This window comes from Serinus canaria, chromosome 26, assembly GCF_022539315.1.
Source record: "Serinus canaria isolate serCan28SL12 chromosome 26, serCan2020, whole genome shotgun sequence".
NCBI classification, from domain to species: Eukaryota; Metazoa; Chordata; class Aves; order Passeriformes; family Fringillidae; genus Serinus; species Serinus canaria.
The window spans coordinates 4,966,760-4,990,203 of NC_066339.1; the positions used below are offsets into that span (position 1 = coordinate 4,966,760).

The following is a 23,444-nucleotide window of genomic DNA, read 5'->3' on the forward strand; positions in this document are numbered from 1 at the left end:
TGCTGCTGCCTCCAGCAGGACAAGAACATTCTGTTTATTTTATTGGAAATGTTAAAATGACAAACTCAACCACGATTCTTTCAGTTGAAGTGTGTAACTGTTTGTATTAAACTTTTTTGGGGCTTATATTGTCAGATAGTTGTTTCTAAAGTGCTTAAACCAGAATCCCTTTGTGGATGACACAAAGAAACTTGAGAGGAACTTAATTTGAGAAAGGCCTTTGTTAGATCTGGCCATGTTCCTATTTTACACCTACACATGTGGGGTGTTGGTCATCTTTGGGCTTTGCATTGCTGGTTCTTAGCCTGGCTGCTGCTGCACGCTCTGGTTTGGGTCTGGCTTCCAGCTGGGGGTGCTCCATTGTCACTGAGACATTGCTTCCCTCAGCTGGCCTGAGCCCTGGCTTGTTCCTGCAGTGGTGGAATTGCACTGCTCTCTGGTTCACAAACTGCATGGGGCTGGGTGCACCCTGTCTCTAAACAGCCAGAATTGCAGAGGTGGAATGACTGTTATAACCAGGATAAGTAGGATTTGAAACAATTGAAGTTTAAATCTCAAATGACAGTGATGAAGCTCCAGCAATAGAATTCACACAACAGGTTGCCTGCCTTTTATTTTGGTGGCACCCTGAAGTTTGGGATGCTGCCCAGACACCAGACTGCCTTTCCCAGGTGCCAGCAGCATTAATGGGAACCTGGATACAGCTGAACATCCCTTAAACTTTAGCATGGCCCCTGGATTCTGCCCCTGGTGCTTGGAAAACAGGCTGGTCCCTCTTTAGTCCCTCTTTCCCACAGCGTAGTGCGTTGTTCTGGACATCCCTGAGGCTGTGGCTGGGCTGGCCGATCAATGAGCTTGTGAGGGGACACTAAACACCCAAGGGAGCTGATGAAACATTGCTCAGGCTGGTTCAGACTGGGCTCTCTGCTTCCCCACTGCTTTTTTATGTCTCATTTTTGGATTTAAACGTTGGAGCGAGGCGCTGCCCCGGCCCTGACACGCTGCCACTTGTGCCCCTCAGAACAACGACAACGAGACGGCGCTGCACTGCGCGGCCCAGCACGGCCACACCGAGGTGGTGAAGGTGCTGCTGGAGGAGCTCACCGACCCCACCATGCGCAACAACAAATTTGAGACCCCCCTGGACCTGGCCGCGCTCTACGGGAGGCTGGAAGTGGTCAAGATGCTCTTGAACGCCCACCCCAACCTGCTGAGCTGCAACACTAAGAAACACACTCCGCTGCACCTGGCAGCCAGGAATGGTCACAAAGCTGTGGTCCACGTGCTCCTAGATGCTGGCATGGACAGCAACTACCAGGTATCTGGTGTGTCTGAGTGGGGCCGGGCTGGTGGCTGGGCACTGGAGAGCTCCACCAACCCTCCTTGCAGAAGCTGAGGAGAGCTTTGTGTTCTGCTGGGCTGTCTGTGCAGCTCGGGGTTGCTGGGGGAGGCTGCCCGGAGGGGCTCGGGTGCTGTGCATGCCTCACGCCTGCGCAGGGGCCGGGCAGAGCCCCAGACACGGAGTGAGGGAGACAAACACCCTGTGGCCAAAGCTGTTCTGCCCTGCAGTGCTGTGAGCTCTTGATAGGCAAATGTGTCTCTTCCTATCAAGCCACTTGTGAATGTGCTGTTTTCACAGCAATGGCTTGTATGTGGGTCTTGTTTTTCCTTGTCAGGACACGACCTCTTGCCAAGCTGTAGAAGGCCCTTTCTTGGTCTTTCTGATGGAACCATCCCCATTTTTCCATCCCACATCCTCAGCATTGTAATAACGTTGACAGTCTCTCCTCAGCCATAGGTAGTGCTGCCCACACCTTGTGTACAAGGCCATGTATTTATTGCTTCTGTAACCCTCTAAGCCATGCCTCCCTCACCATTCCCTGCTGTCTGGCTTCATGCTATGTTTCCATTTAATTTGCAGACTGAGAAAGGCAGTGCTTTGCACGAAGCTGCTTTGTTTGGCAAGACAGATGTGGTACAAATATTGCTGGCTGCAGGTGAGAGAATGTTCCCTCTTTGAAGCACTAATGTGGTGATCCCTTCACCCAGAGCTTGAGGAAATCCTTTTCTAGTGCAGCAGGTTTCTCCATCCAGCTGTCAGAGCTCCTTGGAGCAGGATGTAGGAGAGGTTGGCTCTTGGAGTTTGGCTTTAGATTTGTCTCTAAGAGTGCCTTTTAGCTCCCCCCAGTGCTGATCACAAATGTGACTTGATGAAATACACAAACCTGCACGAAGTTAGACAATATTCTTGCTTTTGCCCTCTGTACCCCTGTGGACACAGGTATTGATGTGAACATAAAGGATAACAGAGGCCTGACTGCTCTGGACATTGTGAGGGAGCTTCCTTCCCAGAAAAGCCAGCACATAGCAGCTCTCATTGAAGGTGGGTAATGCAGCTCTGCCTCTGGGGAGGAGGGGAAAGCTTGGAGTGCTGATTCTGCTGGGGCAGGTGCTGGATGTGCTTTTCTGGACCTGGAGAGTGCTGAAATCAAAGCAGTTTCAGGCTGTGTTGGAAGAACCAGTGCTGAAATGCTGGGGTAAGCTTCTCCAGACCAAATGTTTGGAGGAGGACTTGTGGGGATTTAGGAGGATTAGCCCTTTGCTGAGAGAGTGTGGCGTGACTTTTACAGTTTAAATGGGCTTAATTGAGCTTTGTTTAGCTCACTTTAGAAGTTAATTAAAATTAAGGATAGCCTAAATCTGCTCGCAGAATGCAGAGTAACAGCTTTAGAAATGGTTCTGGTGTAACTCCCCTTTACGTGTCTGTGTAGGCAAATCACTGTCCACAGATCTCACATCCTGCTCCTCGCCTCGTTGTGAGGCTTGGGCATGGAATTTGCAGATGAGATTTACAGAAAAGGCCTTGATTACTTGTGTTTTATAAAGGAGCTTGGTCCATTGTGTCTGTCCAAATTCGGGAATGAAATGTGACATCTTGGCTAAATTCATACCTTGTAATTACGCTGTCTGCATTTCCTCTCAGCTGTGGGGAGGATCAGAAGCATTTGGAGCTGGGGTGTGTTATTCATGCTGAGCATTTGGGAGCTTTGCAGGTTCAAAGCACTTCTCAGACTTTTAACTAAGCTGTGCCTATGAGGCTGGAATGTTTGAGCTTTATTCTGAAACTGAAGACAAAGATGGGCTTTAAAACTGAAGGTGTTGCAGATAAAGGCTGTTAGTTTTCCCCAGGAGGGAGCTGCTGTTGGGTTACGTCAGCTGAATGTTTCTGGCTTTGCCTGTAGTTGGGGGCTGCAGCTGGAATCGGTTTCTCTTGTTATGACTCTGTTCAGTGATGGAGTTTGTGTCTACAACATGAATTTGCTCCGTGACTCTGTGTCCGTGCAGCAGCTTTGCAGCTTTCTGATTAAAGACTCTGAAAGTTCAAAGGACCATCCCTCCCCCTGTGCCTGTGATTAAAGAGGCTGCCTGCTTCTATTTTGGGATCTGAGCTGCAAGTTTTAATAATGGTTTTTTTTTTTTGGACACTTAATAAGCTGACAGTTGGCCTTCCACCCACGAGGGAGGAAGAGCCATGTGCTGAAGGGGACAGAAAGCCAGATTGACGTGAGCTGACCCTGTCCCCCAACCCCTTTGCAGATTACACCATTGGGAAGAAAAGTGCCAAAGCTGTGGAGAAATCTGCTCCAGCCCCGCTCGCTCCAGCCGCCGATCCCTCGGGCCAGACGTCTCAGGGTGGGCATCACCAGCATTCCTCTCTTCCTCTCCCTGCCAGCACCGAGTCAGGAGATGCAGGGACAATCCCATCTCTCTCTTCCCCCTACAGGTGATGTGGACAAAGCTGTCACAGAGCTGATCATGGATTTCGATGTGAACCCTGAGGAGGAGAGCCCCTACGAGGCTCTGTACAACGCCACATCCTGCCACTCCCTGGACAGCCTGGCCAGCGGGAGGTCGTCCGACCGGGAATCTGGGAATAAGGAAGCTGAGCCCAGTGGCCTCAAAGCAGCTGCAGTCAGGCCTGTATGTAGCTCACCCCTGCTTGCCCTGCTTGCACAGGGGGCTGACCTGCAGGGTCAGGTTTTGCAGCAGGCTGCCCAAGCTTGAGGAAATTTTTAAATCCTTCCCTGACATTGATGAGAGCAGGCAAGTGTCTCTCCTTCTCTACCCTGCTCACAGGGACTGCCTAAAAGCGGCCACTTCTTCGTTTCATCTTGTGTTACATCCTTCTGTTTTCTGGCAGTGGACTGATGACAGTGAATCTTGGTCTGTAGGAGATTACATTTTACAGAAGGGCTGACTTCTTGTCCTGAAAAAAGTTCTGGAGACTTGTGTGGAGCATCTTCTCATGGCTCACTGCTTTACCACAGCTAAAGCTATAATGAAATTATCTGTAATAACCTCTTAGAAACTAGTTGGCAGTGGAAGGGGGTTTTTTTGTGTATTACTTGCAGAGCTCTGTAGAGGGTACTCCAGGCTTTATTTACAAAGCAGCACAGGGCTCCTGGAACTGTCCCCAGAGAAGTCTTCCTCACCTTCTGTCAGCTGCATCTGCTGCCCTGGTAGCAATCAGCAGGAAGGCTGCTGTGGGGCAGATGGGACACGGGCCCTGCAGTGCTGGGTCAGCTTCAGGCTCTGTGTTCTGGTTGGTTTTCCAAAGCCTGCTCTATGGAGGCGTTTTTGGACAAAAGGCAGAGCAGCAGTGAACAATTAAACTGCTGGGGGCACAGTAACCATGGTTCCCCTCTGTGCAAAGAGGTGCAGCCTTTGGCTTGTGCTGAGAGCAAGCAGAATAGAAATGAGACATAAGCTTTGGATGGTGGACATTTTGGCCAGATAACTCTGGTGTACAGTACTGTTAGTGATCACATCTTGTCATTGCCCTGTGCTGATGGTCTGGTGTGAAATGGGCTCAGTTCTATCACAAATAAGGAAAGACAAGAGCTTAACTGCAGTGAAAAGAGCAGGAAGAGGGACATGCTCCAGTAGCTGGCTGGAGTTTGAGCAGTGCAGCTCTGCTGCTCCCTTTGCCATTAGATGGAGCTGTGGCTGGGCAGGAGGTGGCCCCGGGATCTGCTCGGGACCAGGCAGCAGCTCCAGCTGCCCAGTTGCAATCCCAGGATATCGGAGGAGAGCAGTACAGTTTAGTTTCTCAATCCCTAGAGTTTTCCACTATAAAAGGTGCCTCTGGTATCAGTTTCACTAAGCCACAAGCCCTTTCTTCTGATCAGCTCATTGCTCACTGCCCTGTGTAATGCTGTGGAGATGCTGGTTTGGGTCTGAGTGAGACCGGTGGGACCAGATGGGTGTCCTGAGGAAGGGGAGGAGGGAAGGCAGCAGCCATTACCCTGCTCTCTGCTGTTAGGGCTGAACTTCTCCTCCACCCAGATTAATTTGAAGAGGTTCTTGCTGCATCCACAGCAGTGGGGACATAGATCTGGGGGGGAGAAGGGATGAGCTGACAGTGTCTGTCTCGCCTGCAGAGAGAACGCCCTCCCCCACCAGCCAAGCCCCCACCTGATGAAGAGGAGGAGCAGAATGTGGAGAAGAAGACAAGCCACAGTGCTCCCTGTGAGGTACGTGGGGCTTGCTCTGGGGTGTTTCATGGGAGAATGGTTTAAACGTCAGTTTTAATAGTTTGGGAGGAGCCAAGGGTGCTGCTACCTCCTGTGCTCGTTGGGCTGTGAATGTGAAGTATTCCCTCACTCAGCATTGCTGCTGTCCCTTACCATGGGAACTTCCTTTGTCCGGTTCTTCCAGGACACCTCAGAGTTGACCTTCAGCCTTACTTTCCTATTCTTGGCTGAGAATTCCCTTAGGAAGAGATTTTTCTGACCCACGTTGTGATGTGGACCATTGCCCTCTAGTAATGATCCCACCACAGGCATCTTCAGTTGGACTGAAACACAGAGGGGCTGTGAGTTCCTGCTTCCTCTGAGCTCCCAGCTGTGGAGGAGCTGCACAGGCTTGTGGGTCCCACTGACATGAGCAGGGATCAGGGGCTTGAATTCAGCTGAGAATCTGGCCCAGCATGTGTTAAAGCTGCCTTCTGCATGGGTCAGTGCGTGTGAGCTGCTTTCCGATAGAACTCAAGCTCTCCCATTTCATATTGTTGCTGCTGGGGCTTCCTGTTGCTCATCTTATTCACCCGCTGTGAACCTCAGATGTAAGGAGTCTCCAGAAGACACGGCTGTGGGAAACCACAAGTGTGCCTTGGCACCTTCTGCTGACACCCAGGAAAACCTTCAAAGCAAATCCAAATCCTGTGGATTTCTGTGTTCTCCCAAAGGCAGTGGGCTGTGTGTGAAGCTGGTGGAGCGTGTGCCACCTCTGCTGTCAGAGCAGGCTCTGGTTCTGCAGGTGCTTTCTTTGAGTGTGATCTGCTGGAGTTCTGCAAGGCATAAATGAGCTCTGTTTTCTGGAGAGTGTCAAACCCCCATGAGACATGGGTGAACATGGCCTGCTGTAGTAGAACTGACTGCAGAGAGGGAGTAAACTCTGAGCTGTGTTTGAACAGGGGAACTGGGATGTGACATTGTGGACTGATCAAATGCAGGGGGTGGTAACGAGTCCTATACCTGGCTCTGGCAGAGGAGAGCTGGGCAGCAGGTCATGGAGTAATTGGGAAGCAGAACTTGTTTATGACAATAAACACGGGGAGGGAAACGTGCCCTGACCATTCCTGCTGAGCTTTCTTGCCATGTTTAATTACCAAACACCTGCTGTGTTGTCCTGCCTTTAATGGCTTTGGAAGCACAGTCCATTAAAGGGAATCTTGCTGGCAAATGGCAGAGTGACTCACTGGGGAGACCTTGATTTGTGACCAACTTCAGTGACAAAACTTACAGGCAGCATGTGGCTGCCTGGAAATGACTTTTTGGACACACTGATGAGGAGTTTGGGGCTGATCTTTTTACTTAGCTTGTTCCTCCTGGCCTGCTCTGCTTTTCTGACTCTTGCCCATCTTTTATCACCTCTCCCTGGGCCAGGCAGGTGTGCACATGCTCCAGGAATGCTGCAAACATTCTGCTGCAGCATCCCAATCTGCCACCCTCTAGCCCTGCTCTCCCATTGGAGCCAGGACACTTAGTCATTGAGTATTCTGGGGTTGGGCCAAGCTCTAGTTTTCCAAAGTAGTCTTTTTATTCCTTGCCAAGCTGGGGCTATCAGTCAAAGCAGATGAGCGTAAACAAGAAACTTCACTTTCATCACGGAAGAGCATTGGTACAAACAGGCAAAGGAGCTGATTGTTTGGAGGTGCTTGAGTGGTGCCTTTCACTATCTGCAGAAACCTTCTGGGTTTGGAGCTGAGTAAGAGTCTGCACTGTCAAATTAAACTTCAGTTCCAGTTGTTTACTGCTTGTCTCCGGAAGGGAAGTGCAGATCAAGGACAAGGCGCCACGGTGGCTCCAGGAGTTTGGTCTGCAGCTCTGGGGAGGGAGAAGAGAGGAAGAGATGAGTTACCCTTTAAAAAGTCTTTCAAAGTCCTCTGCTGTGCATTAAGTACACCTTAAAGAGCATCCCCATTATTCACAGCATCTTATTTTTGGGTTTTGCTAGCAGTGAATATTTATACATGCAAACAACACGGCTGAAGAACTAAAAGCTGAATTGGAAGAAAGCTTTACCTGGTGGTGCTGCTCCTGGTCACAAAGCCTACAGAGCAAGCAGGGTTCTCCAGCAATGGCCTTTGTTTTTGGGTGAATTTGAACCTAGAACACTGTTTAGAGCTTGGAAGGATGAGAGGTGGAGAAAAATCAAGTGTCACCAGGCCTGTGAAAGTGTTCACAGAGTAGAAGCTGGGAACAGTGTGCTGCTGGAGAGCTTCTGCCTTTGGTGCATTGAAAGAGGACCGCACAGGAATATCATCCACAGGAATGTCAGGAGAGCACAGAGCCTGGCTGAAGCTCCAGGCTGCTGCTGTGCTAACAGGCTGCTGCTGGGTAGGATTTTTACAAGATCACTGTCAAGAACCTCTTACCTGCTGTTCTGGTCTGACGGTTTTGTGCCACCATCTGGTCAGAATTTTTCCCTAATTTGCTCATTATGAGCTCCTTCACCTGGAAAGGAGCAGGTCTGCCTGGCAGCTCGGGCTCAAAGCAGGTAGAATAAACAAATATTTCCCACATCTTTTATCTTCCAGAGCTCCTGGCTGGGTTGCAATCAGGTAGGCACCATTTTGCCCTTGGAGCAGCTCTGGTTCTTTCTTCTGGGGAGAAGCAGGTGGGCTGTGCTCTGCTGGTGAGGCAGTGGCAGGTCCAGGGGTCTGAGCAGTAGGAGCCCTCCCTGCAGGCATGTTTTGTTCAGACCTGCTGTTCCCTGTCCTGGCACCAGGTAGGGATTGTTTGCTTTCTGTCTTGAGTTTGTCCCACTGTGGTTGGGGATAGTCACACATGGGGTCACAGAGTGATTTGGGCTGGAAGGGACCTTAAAGATCATCCAGTCCCTAGCCCTTGTCATGGGTTGGGACACCTTCCACCTGACCAGGTTGCTCCAAGCCCCATCCAGCCTGGCCTTGAACACTTCCAGGGCATTCACAATTTTCTCTCAATCCGTGTCCCTCCCCAGTTTTCTTGGAGCCTCTGAGGGTGCATTCCTGGGTCATGTTGAGCTCCTGGGACAGGGTTGCATCGATCTACTGGGGTCTGGCCAGGAGATGGTGCTGAAAGGCAGCTGACTGTGCTGGCAGGGTGCCCTAGTGGCCAGTTTAGCCCCTTCAGCACTGGGATGGCACACGAGGGTATCCAGTGCCCATCATCCTTGGCATTGGTGCAGACCAACACGTGCGAGTGCAGCACGACTTGTTTGGATCCTGCACCAAAACCTCATCCCTGCACATGGCTGGTGGCTTTCCAGAACAGCTTGGGGAGAGTCTGCCAGGGTTACAAACCAGTTCTAAGTAGTGGCTTTGGGGGATTTAAATGAGCACAGTCACTGCTGCACATCCTGAAGTTAAACTGAGTTCATACAGTGCTGCCTGAGGACTCTTTTAGCTCTGAATATGCCATATATCCTGGGGTCAGAAATGCAGATCTGAGATGCCTGAGAGGGTGGCAGGGATTTGGGCTTTTGTTCTTTTCAGCCCTGTCCTAATAGGGCCGGCAGCTAAAAAGTGAATGACTGTGCAAATTCCAATAGCAACAGCGAGTCTGAGATGGGATGAACAGGAATAATGGTCTCAGCTCTTTTCTCCCTGCAGGCTGTGTGCAGCCCTTGCTCAGTTGGTCAGTGCTGGAAAGCTGTCAGCAGCCTGAAATACTAAAAATTAGAGGAGTTTGGGTGGGGTTTTTTTGAGGGGGTTAAAAAACCCAAAGGGGAGTATTACATTTTGAGTCACGCTCCACAGTGAAGGTGTTGCCTCTGCCAATTCTTTGCTTAACCCCTGGCATAGAGGCTGTGGGGTTTATGCTGGAACAAAGCATTGCTTTGCAGAGCACCACATTGTGCTGTTCTTCATTAGGCCTCTGCTGCCCGGGGGAAGAGCAAGGGAAGTGGAGCTGAGGAAGAGGAACACCCCTACGAGCTGTTGCTTACAGCAGAAACTAAAAAGCCGGTTGCAGTGGACAGGAAAACAAAAGGTGAGTGACCATCCAAAAAGCAGAGCTGTTTGCTTGCATGTGCTTCAGGAAGACGTGAGGGCAGGGGGCAAGTGGAACAATGAAAGTCTCTGCTGGGTGGGGGCTGGAGGGTGATTGTTGTGTTTCCTGGTAATCTCTCTATGAAGGGGAGCTCTGAGCGTTCCTGTACAGAGTGTACATAGAGGAAGGGCAGCTCCACTGTAGGACAGTTTAGAGATTGCAAGGATCTGCTCTGTGACCTCAGACGTGCCCAAATCTCATGCCTGGCCAAGCAAAGGCAGAGGGTGAGAGGCTGGAGGCTGTGCCTCTGCCAGGGAAGATGAGCAACACGAGTGTTCCAGTGAGCCGTGTTCTCCATCCAGCTGGCGCTGCAGGTTTCTGCTATCCTGCTGTAAAATCAACATCCTGCTCTGTGCTAGAGCTAATTTGAGATGGAAACTAACAGGAGGAAAACAAAAATGTGTAGAGCAAGAACTAGAACTGTCTGAGACCACGGGGTACACAGGTTGATACTGAGGCAGTTTCTCCTCACCCCGAAGGACCTCTGAGCTTTACAAAGCATCTGGGAACACCTTGTCTCTTGTGTTTGGCTGTTGTTGGCTTTTTGGCTTTCCTTCAACAATAACAACAAAAGATTTGTTTAGAGGGAAGAGATTTCCGCTTTATTCAGAAGTCCTGAGCAGGAATTTGGGTGGATTTAGCTTGGGTTCTCACACTAGGACCCCTCTCCCTCTGAGGATGGACAGGGCTCACAAGGACTTGAGGTGATGCCTCACTGACTGCTTTGTCAGACCTGCAGCTTTTTTCCCCTCCTTACAGCATGATAGGGTCCTGCTGCTCTCCTGGCTGCTCCAGGGTGGCACAAGAGGTCATTGTGTTCCCACCAGCACTTGCCAAAGCCCCTCACTGCCAGAGGCAAATTTTGAGAGCTTTTCATGTTGGTGCTTTCAGTCTGGGCCAGGAACAGTCCTTGGGCAGCAGCCACTGAGGGCTTTCAGGCTTTCATCAGTGGGTTATTCCAACTGCTCCACTCCTTCCCCTGAGTGCAGTGTCCAGGCTTGATTGGGAAGAGTGCAGGTATGTCCTAATTGTGTGTTTGCTTAAAATAAAACCTCAGAGTAAGGCAGCTGCCTGTTCTTGATGCAGATCTCTTCCTCTGGACTCCCGAAGACAGGAGAGGTTGCAGGAAGATCTTTATGGATCCTTTTATGGATCCAAAGCTGAGTCCCATCTTTTGATGTACAGTTGGAAAGATCAAAGCTGTGACTTCATGGTTTGCACTCCATGGAAAGTGTTGGTAACAAGCCTGGAGCTCTTCCCATTGTTACAGTGGGAGAAATCCAGGGATGCAGTTGAGTTTTTCCTCATCTTCCCTGACTTTCCCATTCTTTAAATGCAGTCAGCGCTGTGGCTGATGGTGGGGGGGACAAGATAAATTTAAGGAGTGGCAGAATTAAGCAAGAGTTGAGGGAGAGACCAAAGCCTTACTTGGGGTGTTGGAGAATTTTCCCACCTCTGGGTCAGAAGAGTCCTGGAGCATCAAAGGCAGCAGCTCAATCCCAAGGCACAGAACAGGCTGTAGCATGGCTTTGAGCTGCTCCTTGGCTCTCAGTCTGAGGGCCTGGCCTTCTGGATGAGTTCTGGAGCAGCCTTTGGTCAGGAGAGGAGGGCTTGGGTTCTTGTGGCTGTTGAAAGGGCGTTTCAGGGCAGCAGGAAGGCTGAATTTCAGGCATGTGGGTTTAATGGTGCCTTTCATCTGTGATAGCTGCCTTTGTTCCTCTGGCTGCCAGTTGTCCTGTGTCCAGCCAGCAGATGAATGTGGCATTATCCACTGGCTTTGGTGGCCTTTGTGTGTGTTAGAGCAGCTCGCTGTCACATGCTGGAGCACTGGGAGAAGTTCCCCTCATGTTTTGGGCAGAGTATCAGAAGTGGTTTAATCCAAATGCTCTCCCATCCACTTTGGTGTGCAGTCACATGCCTGAAGTCAGGGCACTCAGGCCCTGTAACAGGGTGTGGAAATAAAGCAAAAGAGGAGGAATGTGTGTGGAGTGACCAGGAGGAGGCTTCTCAGCTCCTGCCTCCACAGAGACCTAACAGAGGGTGAAAAGACTTGAGTTTTGACCTGGTTGGCTTCTCAGGAGTCACACCCAGGCATTGTCAGCAGTGACCAGCTGCAGGTAGGACTGACTTGGTGCCTTCTGGTAGTTATTACAAACTGATACTTGTTGAGGTTGTACTGTGCTGCTTCCATAGGAGGTCCAGCTTGAAGTCCCCACTTTGTCCTTCCTCCAGTTAGAGATTTTCTATGTGGTTATACTGGTTCAGCCAGCAGTGTGACTGTGCTGCTAACCAGAGAGCTGGAATGAACTAGCAGTAAAGTCAGAACATACTGTAGAGAGATTGAAAGAAACTCTTTTCTGAATATGGCTGCTGAAATAGCAGGATGGACATTGTGGGGGGGTTCTGTGGTTAGTTGTTGCAGGCAAAGGTTTGGGGACAGCTCTTGGTTTGCTGTGAGATAAAGGACAATACAAACTCACAGCCTACGTGTCCTCACATGGTGTTACCTTGGACAGAGGACAGACTTCTGTCCCATATCCTGGGCCCAAGCCTTTGTTTCTGCTCTCATGGTATTGTGCAGAATGACATTAATGATCTCTCTAAGCAGGCCAGTGTCTCATTGCCCTTTCTGAAGAGGGGAGTACAAAAGAGCACCAATTCAGGTGGATAAACTGCTGGAATGACTGAGCTGGTGAGGTTAACACAGGAGTGTGTCATCCTCAGCTGGGCTCCACACGAGGTAGCTGGCTGTGGAATGGGCTTGTGTTTCAGTTCTGTTGTAGGTCAAGGATATTTTTGCACCCCTCAAGGCCAGATTCCCCTCTGTTTCACAGGAGGGGGATTTGCCTGCTCCTCATGATGTAACGTGGGCAGCCTTTTCCATATGCAGATCAGAGGCTGCTGTATGCCCTCACTAATTTTAAGGCTGGGGAGCTTGAGCAGGCAGCAGCTGCAGGAACAGCTTCATTCTCCTAATCCAGGGTTGTGAGACAAATCCTGCTGTTGATATAGAGGGAAAGAAATCCAGTGGAGGCAGGGTGGTTACAGCTTAGCATGGAGTGTTTAGGGAAGTGCTTTGTATCTGGAGTCCTCAGGCTGCTGGCAGGGAAGCTCTTATTGGAATTCTTCCTGGGATGCAGACAGTCTGCACCCAGGAAGGGCTCCTGATCCCAGGAAGGGCTGGGAGCAGCCTCCCCTGTGGGTGAGACCTGCATCAGGCTGAGGCTGAAAAAGGCAGGATCTGTCAAATGATCTGTGCTGGGGGGTAAAATCAGTGAAGGGAGTGAAATCCATGAAGAGAGGTGAGCAGAGGTCTCTGTGCTGGGGATCCTTTCTGAGTGTAACTCACATGTAACTGGAGGAGGATGATTCTTTTAGATCCCCTAAAAGGAGAGGCCTGGAGAGCCCTACATGTTCCTGCTGTGTGCACCTCAGTGACAAAAAGACTGAGATGACTTTCTACATTTTTTCTTCTTTCTGCAGCTTTCAGGGCAGGCTCTGAAATATCTCCTTCAAGATGTTTCTCACAATTTCTGAGCAAGTGCTGTTGCCCTCGCTCCATCCCTTCCTTTCCTGGCAGCTGCCCTGTGTTTCAGAGTCCCTCTTAGCTCACAGATGAGTGGGTGGCTGGGATTCCTGTCCAACAGGAGCCCTTTTGTGAGGTGCTGGAGCTGGATTTGGAGCACTTTGTTCTGGCTGGATTCAAGTGTTACAGCACGTGGCACAAACTTTGGCCAGCTGCCTCTCTGCCTGCAGCAGAAATGTCAGTAAAGGTTCAGCTGGGGCATGGAAGAAATGGTTTCCAAGGAAGGGAAGAGGTTGGAAGAAAAACTGCAGAAGTTTTTCTTTCCCCACAGGTTTATGTGACTGTTCCATCACTGCTGTCTTGCTCACCTCTCTGTGGCTTTGCATTAGTACCAGTCTGTCCTGTGAATGCAGCACATCTGATCTCTGAGGTTTGTCCTCTGAGGTTTCTCTCCAGCACTGGAGCTTCAGGGCTTTATGCAAAGTAACTGGGGTTAGTCTGGCCTTGTAATCTGGGGTGCTGCTGCTGGTCCCCCTCAGCCAGCACTGGGACCTGCCTCCCCCTTGGCAGCTCCAGTCACAGAACTGGTGGTTTATGTGCCTGTGCAAGAGAGTCAACAACTACTTCACTGTCCTGGAATCTCTAACTCATAGGATCCAGGATGAGATAATCCCGCATCACTTGATCCCAGTGAGGGCTGTGGCTGCTCCTGGCCTTCCTGTGCCTCTGAGAGGGACTCACCATCCTCACCAGACATGGGGTACCTGGGACCCCCACACAAAGGCAAATGACTAATTCAGCCCTTTCCTGCCCAGTTCTGGTGTGAGGACAGACCACAAAGCCCAGTGGGTATTGGTGTTTGAAAATCCCCTGGTCAGGCTTGGTGCTGGAAAGGAAAAGAGAAAGGAAAGCTGGGAGCTGGGTTGGGCTCTCTGCTGCTGCTAACAGGTTACTTTTAGTTGGAGTAGAACTCACTGTTTTGCTCATGGAAAGGAGGGTTCCTTTGCCTTGGCTTCCCAGAGCTGCTGTCTGCAAAGCAAGTGATTTCCTCTTCAGATCCAAACATCCTCCCTGCACTTCAGAGCCTCATTATCAGAGCGGTTCGCTGCATTGTTCCTTTGCAACATCAATTTTTAGTTCTCAGGCTGAAGAGTTTCTTCAGCGCTAAATGGAAGCAGTTAAAATACACAAGCAATGCTGAGAGGGTGAAGGAATCCTAGGAAACCAAAGTTAGACTTGTTGGCTTGACAAAGTTTTGCTTCTGCAGCTGAAATGCTCGTTCAGCTGTGACAAAGGTGAGTGCATGTTTGTTCGTGTGTGTGTCTGTGCATGATCAGCACTTGGGATCAGTCAATTCTTCATGGTTTATGCAGGACCCTGGTACCTGATATTAAGGTTGCTGGGACAGGAGTAGCTGGGAACCAGTGTCACATTTCTGGGGCAGCCAGTGCTCCACCAGCTCTGACCACTCCGTGCTCAGTTCATCGCAAAAGAGACTTTTTGCTCAAGCTTTTTTTGCCTTGCATAAACTGTTTATTTCTCTCCCCTGAGCAGGGAGGAGAGGTTAAACTCGGAAGCCACTAGGGAGGGAAGCAGTTGGTTTTTTTGGGAGCGGATTTTGGAACTCTCAGGTCGATTGCAGTCCAGGCGTTTTCCCACCCTGCAGCCCGTGCCAAGAGCCGGGCGTGCGGCTCTAAATAACGCTCTGGCCTTTATGGAAAGGGATCAGATGTTCCAGGAGCCTCTGTCTCTGCTGCTCCCACCTCACTTGCTCTCTCTGCAGGATATAGTTAGCACTTCTCTTGGCCTTATATAGCAAGGCCTGATAGTTAGTGTTAACAGGAATAAAAAACACGGAGAGCTGCCAGATTGCGTAAATCGGGCCAGTGTTTGGAATTTCATAAATGCCATGACTTTGGGTACAAGTTGAGCACGCGGAACAATACGGAACTGTTCTCTCTTTAGATCTCTCCCTCCCTTGCTGAGGGAGAGCAGGGAGAGAGCTGGAATTTTGCTGCTGCTTCTTCCATGTTTTTAATTTCCCCTTCCTCTCTGCTTTCATCCCCTTGAAGACCACAGGAGGAGCAGCGGCGGCCGCAGCCAGGACTCTGCCGAGAGCCAGGACATCCAGGTGCCAGAGCAGTTTTCAGGGTTGCTCCACGGCTCTTCTCCAATCTGTGAAATAAGCGAGGACCCTTTCAGGCTCGCTTCCTCCTCGGAGAAGGGGGACACTGAAGCCACGAGCCACCCCGCTGCTATGCAGCTGGAGGATGCTGAGCTAGCCTCGTCAGGACCAGCCCGGAGCAGCTCCCCGGACCCCACGCAGACGGTGGTGTACGCCACGGTGCAGCACGTCAGCCGGGCGGATCCCGCAGCCCTGGTCACGCCCCACGTGCCGCAGCACCCCGGCGGTGCCGAGCCAGAGGGGGACAGAGCTGTGGGCAGAGCCCACCCGGGCAGCAAGCCCAAAGCCGAGCTCAAACTCAGCCGCAGCTTGTCCAAGTCGGACTCTGACCTGCTGACCTGCTCCCCGACGGAGGACGATGCCATGGGGAGCCGGAGCGAATCACTCTCCAACTGCAGCACCGGGAAGAAGCGGCTGGAGAAGTCTCCATCCTTCGCTTCGGAGTGGGATGAGGTAAGGCTGAGCTTGCTGTGCCAGGAATAACTGTGCAGCAGGAGCTCCCCTCTGCCATGCTGCCCTCAGGGGTCCTGGGTGGATTCCTTTGCTTCCGCTAACTCTCACAAGGCATTAACAGGCACGTGTTCACCTGGGAGTCTGCAAGGTGTTAAATGCCAAAAGAGTAGCAGAATTGCAAGCTGTTTCAAAGCTTTTTGCTCAGATACACGGCTTGGTTTCCTTTAGGCAAGCCAGATAGGTTTTCACATCCCCAAAATGAGAGAGACTTGTTAACAATGCCCTTCACCAACCTTTCTCCAGATTTCCTTCTTCCAGCTCTTGCCTGTTGATTGTCCCAATGTCATGGAAGTCTTGTGTTGCTGGGTCCCTGCTGGTGGGGAGTGTGAGCAGCGCCCTTATGGGGATGGAAGGAAGACAGCAATTAGGCTGGTTTGTGTATTTGATAGCTCCTGCTCTCCTCCTCACACGCTCATTTCAGCGGCTGGTTAGCAGTCACTTTATTATCATATCGGACGCCCACGGACAGTTAAATATTTCATGCTCAGAAAGTTGGCCCTGGAGAGCCACTGGGGCAAGATTAAGTGTCCCTCTGAAATTCAGCACCGCAGCATTACTGAAACATTCTTTGGGGATGATTCTGTGCTGGGAGAAGTGGGGCTGCAGAAGAGATAAGCTCGGATGAACCACTCTTTGTACTCTGAAAAGGAACTAAAAGCCCTGGCGTGGTGCTGGGGGTGTGGAGCCGCGTGTGCCGGGCGTGGAAGCCTGGGGGAGGGTTGTGCCCCTGTGCTGGCTGATGCTCAGCTGCCTCTCCAGCCCTAACTCAGAGAGAAAATTATCATCTGGGGAAGAGGGAGGTATTTAGAGATGCTGAAAGCAACGTGAGAATCCATCCCTCAGTCCGTTCTCTCCCTCCCCCTCACTCCCTGCCGGGTCTCAGGGTTGCCAAATAGATATTTTCCTCTGCAGCTGCTTGGGCTGGAGAGGCTTCACTGTTAATTGCCCAGGTCACTTTTACCATGGCTTAGGGAAAGGCTCTGCAGCAGAAGGTTCTTTGGAAGGGCTGGATAATTCCCTGTGCTTTTATTTGAGCTGTTTGCAGCAGACACTGAAAGGGCAGCAGCCTTTGGCACGAGTGCATTGGTAGCAGAGGTCAAGTGCTGGGCTGCCTGCACTGCTCTGCTTCCTCTGCTCAGATGAACCCTCAGAGCTGCTTCCTCCTGCCTGTAAACAAATCCCTCATTTCCCCTGAGGCAACCGGACAAGCCCCAGGAGAGGAATCTGCTTTTCCTTCCTCTCATGTTTAGGTGAGGAAATCACAGAAAGAATGTGAAAAATTCACATCTGTCTGCAGTGGGGCAGGTCCCACTTTTTTAAAAGACTGGCTGGTCATAATGGCATCAGTGAGATTTAAACATAAATGTAATTCTGTGGTTGTGTGTTAAGTTAGTTCCCTGGATGGGATAATGCAGCCACTCAGAACTGGATGCAACTCACAGCCTCTGCATTTACCAGGGCAATATAAACCTTGTTGAGCCACCCCTCTTAGCAATGGTTTGGCTTTCCCTCTGTGCTGAGAGGAAACAATGACAGATTTATATGATTCTGTTAATTTTAATGGCCTTTATGCAGGTGACTGAGGAGGGAAGTGATCCATGTGCAGCTCTCCCAGCTGTACCCAGCAATCTCAGGCTCAGGACTCTGCCTGCTGGCCTGGCCAGAGGTGGTGTGTGTGCAGGGCACAGGGGCTTGGGGAGGGATCTGTGCTGTCCCTGGACAGATGAGATCTGCAGCAGAGCCTGAGCTGACCCTGCTCTGGGCTGTGGTGGCTGACTGGGGACAGCAGAAAATCTGCTGCTTGTGAGCAAAGGGTCACGTCCTTGCCCTGGCCAAGCGCTGCCAATGCCCTTTGTTGGAAGTGGAAGGTGGTGCTGGCTTTGCCAAAAGGGTGGGATGGGGAAGGAATTATTCACTTGGCAAAGCTCATCCTTGTTCCCAGTTGCAGCTCCCCTGTGCCAAGGAGCTGGCCCAGAGTGTTGCTTTGTGCTCTGTGCTGTCCAGGAGCCCGTTCAGCCCATGTCCCATCTGCTCCTGACCCCTGCTCCCTGCTGGGGGTGAGAATGCACACGTGGTGCCCCTGCAGCTGCTGTCAGGTGGGACTTCTGTGTGAGCAAGGCAGAGAAACTCTCACATCCAACATCCAGGTATTGCCCAGGGGGGTGAGGAGTGAAAATGCTCAGTACTGCTCTGGTGGGAAGCAGGGTGGGGGCAAGGGGACATGTGAGGGGATACAACTCTCAGTCAGCATAAATATTTGAATCCTTCCAAACCTCTCTGTGGGCTGAAGTGATGGATTTGGTTTTCATCATTGGCTCATGAGTCTTGAGCAGACAGGGATGAGTGAGGCAACAGCAGCTCTCAGGGGGTTTGGTACAGAACAACCTGGATTTGCATCTCTGAGGGAGGGGGGCTCTGGCCCCCAGCCCCACTGCCAGCCCCCTTTTCAGGGCAGATTGACCTGCTTCTGCTCTGCCTTCCTGCTCTGTGGAGCAGCTCCAGACCTGCCCTTCAGCCTGGTTCATGCTCCAGGCTCTGAGCAGGGATTCTGCAGTCAAGGCTTGGGGCTGCTCTTCTGCCTGGTAGGTGCTGGTAAGAAAAATGATCTGTTAAATGATCAGGGCAAAGAACAAGGAAGGCTGCTGGGAATTAGCCTGAGACCTGGCTCCTGACATCCCTTAAAATCCCCTGACATCCTCCACTTCCAGCTGCCTGCTGTCAAGTCATCTGTTCCAATGCTGAATTTGAATTTTGCAGGTTCTGGTACCCATCTCACAAAATGAGGTTGTAGTTCTCTGTTCTGACCTAAGTCCTCCTAGGAAGAGATTAAACATCCTTCCAAAAAAATTTAGGGAACTGAATAAAACATGCACATCACTTTAGTTTTTTTTAGAAAAAAGAAGGTGCACAGTCCACCATTTTTTTTTTTCTCCCAAGTGAATAAATTGAAGAACTAATGAATATTCTGTAGCTAATTATGGCACTGGACATTCATCTCTGATGACTAACTGCAGTGGTGCTCCATGTCTCCTGTGAAAGGAATGCTTTGCATCTGCAGTAACCATGGATGTGGAGTTTCACCAGTTCCTGACCCATTTTGGGGCTGTTGATGTCCCCTAAGGATGGATGCCAGGAGCAGATGGCACATCTGTGGTGCCTTCCACCTCAGGCTTGGAGCTGGGAAGGAACTTGATGGAGGTTGTGGCTGCTGTGGGTGGATGCCTTTAAACCTTGTCTGGACTGTTGGGTGCTGCAGTACCCTGTGGAATCAGTGTCTTAATTACAGGCTCACTGTGGAGGATTAACAACATTTGCATTGAAATGTGAAACTTTCTGGAAAGCTTTTGATGCAAAACCTGCCACTGCCTTAAAACACCCAGGAGTTGAAATTCAGAGCTGCCAGCCAGCACCCTTGAAAGAAAATGCAAATATTCCCCTTGTTACTCAGGAAGAGCTGCTGGTTTTGTGCCTGGTGAAATTGCATGGTGTAAAAAAGCTCTGCCTCCTAAAATGTTTCATTTATTCTCTTGGTTCAGGTGTTCAAATCTCAGCTTGCCCTGGGTTTGGCTGGTGGGACCAGGCAGGGTGGCTTCAATTGTCCCTGGGTGTCCCCTGCCCTCAGCTCACATTCCAGTTCCCCCTTTGCCTGAAGTAGTTGTAATTCACTTTTATCTAGGGCAGAAGCAGTAGTGGGGTCAGTATTTTTGGTTTTGATTCTGCTAAACAAGCATGGCCAGCAGGGTCTTAATCAGCTTAATTATTGGGCTGATTATTCTATTGTCTCCAGATCCCAGTATTTCCTCCTGGTTTTCCTGTGCTAAGGTCAGGAATTCTTACATCATCCCTCAGGTCCAATCTCTTCTCTTTGCCCCCAGTGGTGAGATTTCCTCCAGCTTGATGAACTTTTTGAAGTGAAAGCTTTTGTGTTTCCACCATTCTTAAATGTGCTGCAAAGTCCCAGCCTGTTGGAATCGTGAGCCAATGCGGAACTGAGCCAATCCAAGCCAGTGTAAGACAATTTACTGGTTTTACAGGAAAACCAGTGTGCTGAAAGGCCAATGTAAAGACCAGGCATGCTTTGTTCCAGCACCAAGGGTTGGACACAACAGGGGTGACATTTGCCAGTAGAGCAGCTCCATCCACCTCTGTGTGTGTTCCTGGGAGTTCCTCAAGTGTGTGAACTCAGTGTTTGTGAATCAGAAGCTTTTGATTCTTGTGAGAATGATGGGTGCTCTGAGGGATGTTTAGGTTATGTAACAGCCTTGTGATCACTGGCAGTTTGGGGACATTTTTGTTTTTCAGGAACAGAAATGTCCGGCCGCAGTGTCCTTACTAAATCCAGACCTTCATTATGTTCTCTTCCGCTCTACGTCGCATCTTCCAGCACTCCTGAAGCTTTTATTTTAAAAAATGTCTTTAAATCTCTCCAGCCTGGAGCAGCTTCACTGCTCTGCCCCACAGGCCAGAGGCAGCCTTGCTTGAGAGCCTTATGTTGCTTTGGGGTTTGTGTTAGGATGCAGGAATATGGAAAGACAGTGAATTGATTCAAGCCTTTCTGGGGGCTTTGCCTTTTTTATTGTGACTCAGAGTAGCCTTTGTCCACTTGTTTCCCTGCTGTGGGCAGATGTGTTGCTACATTTGGCCATTCTCTTTATCATGTCAGTGTTGGATTTTGCTGTTTGTCAAAACAACATTGATATTTGGAGGGCTGTGATACTGCAGATCCAGCACACACTGTTGTGAAATTCAAGGTTATATCATGAGTTCCTTTTGGTGCGTGTTTGGATTTGTAACTTTGGGATTTGTACAAAAACACAGGCTGGAGAGTGGCGTGAAGCAACAGGCCCTGGTCCCCATCCAAATGAATTTCTCAGAGACCATATTAAGCCAGAAAATGTGTTTGCCTTTATCACTGGTGAGCAGTTGCAGAATGATTTGAAATAAATTCAGCAAGTCTCTATGCTGTGGAAGGCTGCTGGGGGAGGATGGAGCACAGCAGTTCTGGGTTTGAGTGCTCAAATGTGCCGTGAACAACTGCCTGGTGCAGTTTAGCTTTGAATTAATAAATGGAGCATTATGTTTTCCAGGCCTCTGCTGTTTGTTATGCTGAGTTCATACAGGCTGGTGTCTTTTGGAGACATGGAATATATTGAGCAGTGAAATATGAGCCATGTGCTCCATGGGATGGCAATGGGAGAACAGAAGCTGAAGCATCATAAACTGAACCAGAAGTGGTTTATAGGCTGTCACCAACCTAGAAATGAGATTCATGGCCCAAATCCAAATTTTGCAGATCTGTACCTGTATTAAGGAGTCAGCAGGTACATCCCAGATCCCACTCTTGCTCCATCCCTTTCAGACATGCTGGTGGATGCTGCAATCCTGCTGTTCTTCTGCTCCAGGTTATATCCCAGCTGAGTCTGAGCAGCCTCCCTTCCTCCTTCAGGGGTTCAGTATCAGTGAGTGATGTGAGTTTGCTGTGGTATTGGTACAGAATGGAAATGTCAGTGATTCTGTGCTGCCCCAGCATCATCTGTCAACCCCACGTGCCCATAGTTCTCCCCTGGAGTTTAGAGCTGACCTGCTGGGCTGTGAGGGGGGTGCTCACATCATCACTGGGGGGTTTGTTGTGCTCAGGGGGGTTTGAAACTATAGAAGCAGCTTGTTTGGGGGTTCTTTTTTAGTTATAATTTGAAACCAAATCTGCCCCATCCCCTAGCTGTTAAAGCTTGGAAATAATGAAGTCTTAACTCCTGACACTCTCCTGGAATTGCAGAAATTTAAAAGACTGATAACCTTTCCACCCAACTTTGTAAGTAGCTTTTGAGACTGAAATCTGCTGCTGGAGCTGCTCTTGTGTGCTGAGCCTGAGCCCCAGGCAGGTTTGTACAGTAGGTTATGAACCCTCAGTAATAAGGATTTATAATGGGAATCCTGCTATATTCTTAATTATACTCCTGCTGCAGGGTGTCATTATAGTGCACTAATGCCCTCCATATGGCAAATAGTGTGTGCTTGGTTCTGTGTGGTTTTATTTAATTACAGACCTTTATTTGAGTAACTTCACTGCCCAGAGTCTGAGGCCTGTGCAGGTGCACTGCAGGTCCTCTTCTGGTGCTCAGGAATCACTGCTGATTTTTAAGCTGCCAGTTTGGGAAGGGGCCACAGAGGAAGCAGAAGACATGAACCCACACAAGGGAGGGAGGCCCTTGCACAGAATGCCCAGAGCAGCTGTGGCTGTCCCATCCCTGGAGGTGTCCAAGGCCAGGCTGGACAGGGCTTGGAGCACCTTGGGATAGTGGAAGGTGCCCCTGCCCATGGCAGTGAGTGGGACTGGATGAGCTTTAAGGTCCCTTCCAACCCAAAATGTTTGAGGATTCTGTGATTTTAGTTCTCTCAGGGTGACCTTGCTGTGTCCTTGGCAGTCTCTGATGCTGCGTGCAGAGACTGAGAACAAACTTCTTCTGCATTTGCCCTGCTGGTGACTGTAAGGTGAGGTTTTATGAAGCCCCTTTCAGAAAGCTCCAGGAGCATCAAGGTGCCTCCAAGACTGGGTGAGTGTCACCCTGACAGAGTGATGGTCAGTCTGGTGCTGTCCAAATGGGGCTCCTTCCCTGGGTGTGGGCAGACAGCCTGTGTTGTGTGAAGCTCTTCATTCTGGGGACAAAAGCACTGGGGCTGGTTTAATGGCCCTCAGTCTCAATGGATTCATTGGCTTCAAACTTCAGCAATGGCTGGGAAAAAAGCTGGAGAGATCAGAATGGACACCATGGCTTGGCATCCATCAGGGCAGGGTGTGGAATGGGGCTGGCTGTGGAGCAGAGCCTCTGCAGGGCACTGTGTGCCCTTGGGGACAGGAGGGTCACTGCCCTCTGCACAGGTGTGGGACCTGTCCACCTCTGTGTCCCTGCTGCTCCTGCAGGCTGGGATCAGAGAAGAGGAGACATCCTGCCCATGTAAGGAGCCATTGGCTGCTGCTGCCACGAGCACTGTGAGGTGGGGAATTGCTGTGCAGGACTCAGGTGTGGAAATGCCTCCTGTCCTGCAGCAGGACAAACCTCAGCATGCCACGAGGCTGCCTTGGCCTGGCTGGCCTTCTGCAAACAAATCCCTCTTCCTCTCTTAGCAGAACTCTGCTCAGGATGGTTTGTTTTGAGTCAAGCTCTGTTTTGGAGTCACTGGCCAGTTGCTATGGTCTCTGCCTGCCTGGAAGAACTCACCCCAGCCCCAGCTGGACTCTCAGCCACACCCAGCTCCTTTTTTTGGGGCATTTGTATCTTTCACCAAATGTAGGCAAATCTAAATCCAAGAGCTCCAGTCCTGGTAACTGCTCCACAGCTCCTTCCAGGCACATTCCTGCTATGGGGTTAATGAGGGACACTCTCCTCTCCTTGCAGCCTTTCCTTCTCCCAGAGTACTTCAGCTGTGCAGGAGTTTCTCCTTCCCTGGTGGGGTTTGAGGGCTCCCTGGCTCACCCTCACTGTCCCACGTGGAGCTAGCTGCCCATCTGCATTAGGGAAAACAGATATGGTTGTATTAATTTAGAAGGAGGAAGCATTTTATGGTTTTGTTTCTGTGGCTGTAAAACAAATAAACCATAAAATCCCCACCCCAAACCAACCCC

At 50.4% G+C, this 23,444-nt stretch overlaps 1 protein-coding gene across 4 annotated transcripts in view; it reads left to right on the plus strand.

Moving 5' to 3' along the window:
* ANKS1A (ankyrin repeat and sterile alpha motif domain containing 1A) overlaps positions 1 to 23,444 on the plus strand; it is a 72,853-nt gene that overhangs the window by 21,704 nt on the left and 27,705 nt on the right. For all 4 annotated transcript variants that reach the window (XM_050985266.1, XM_050985263.1, XM_050985264.1 and 1 more), the window contains 8 exons: positions 1,022 to 1,318; positions 1,922 to 1,997; positions 2,282 to 2,383; positions 3,598 to 3,693; positions 3,785 to 3,981; positions 5,442 to 5,534; positions 9,419 to 9,536; positions 15,195 to 15,760. In XM_050985266.1, coding sequence (XP_050841223.1) covers positions 1,022 to 1,318; positions 1,922 to 1,997; positions 2,282 to 2,383; positions 3,598 to 3,693; positions 3,785 to 3,981; positions 5,442 to 5,534; positions 9,419 to 9,536; positions 15,195 to 15,760 — 1,545 coding nt within the window. The remainder of the gene's footprint in view (positions 1 to 1,021; positions 1,319 to 1,921; positions 1,998 to 2,281; positions 2,384 to 3,597; positions 3,694 to 3,784; positions 3,982 to 5,441; positions 5,535 to 9,418; positions 9,537 to 15,194; positions 15,761 to 23,444) is intronic.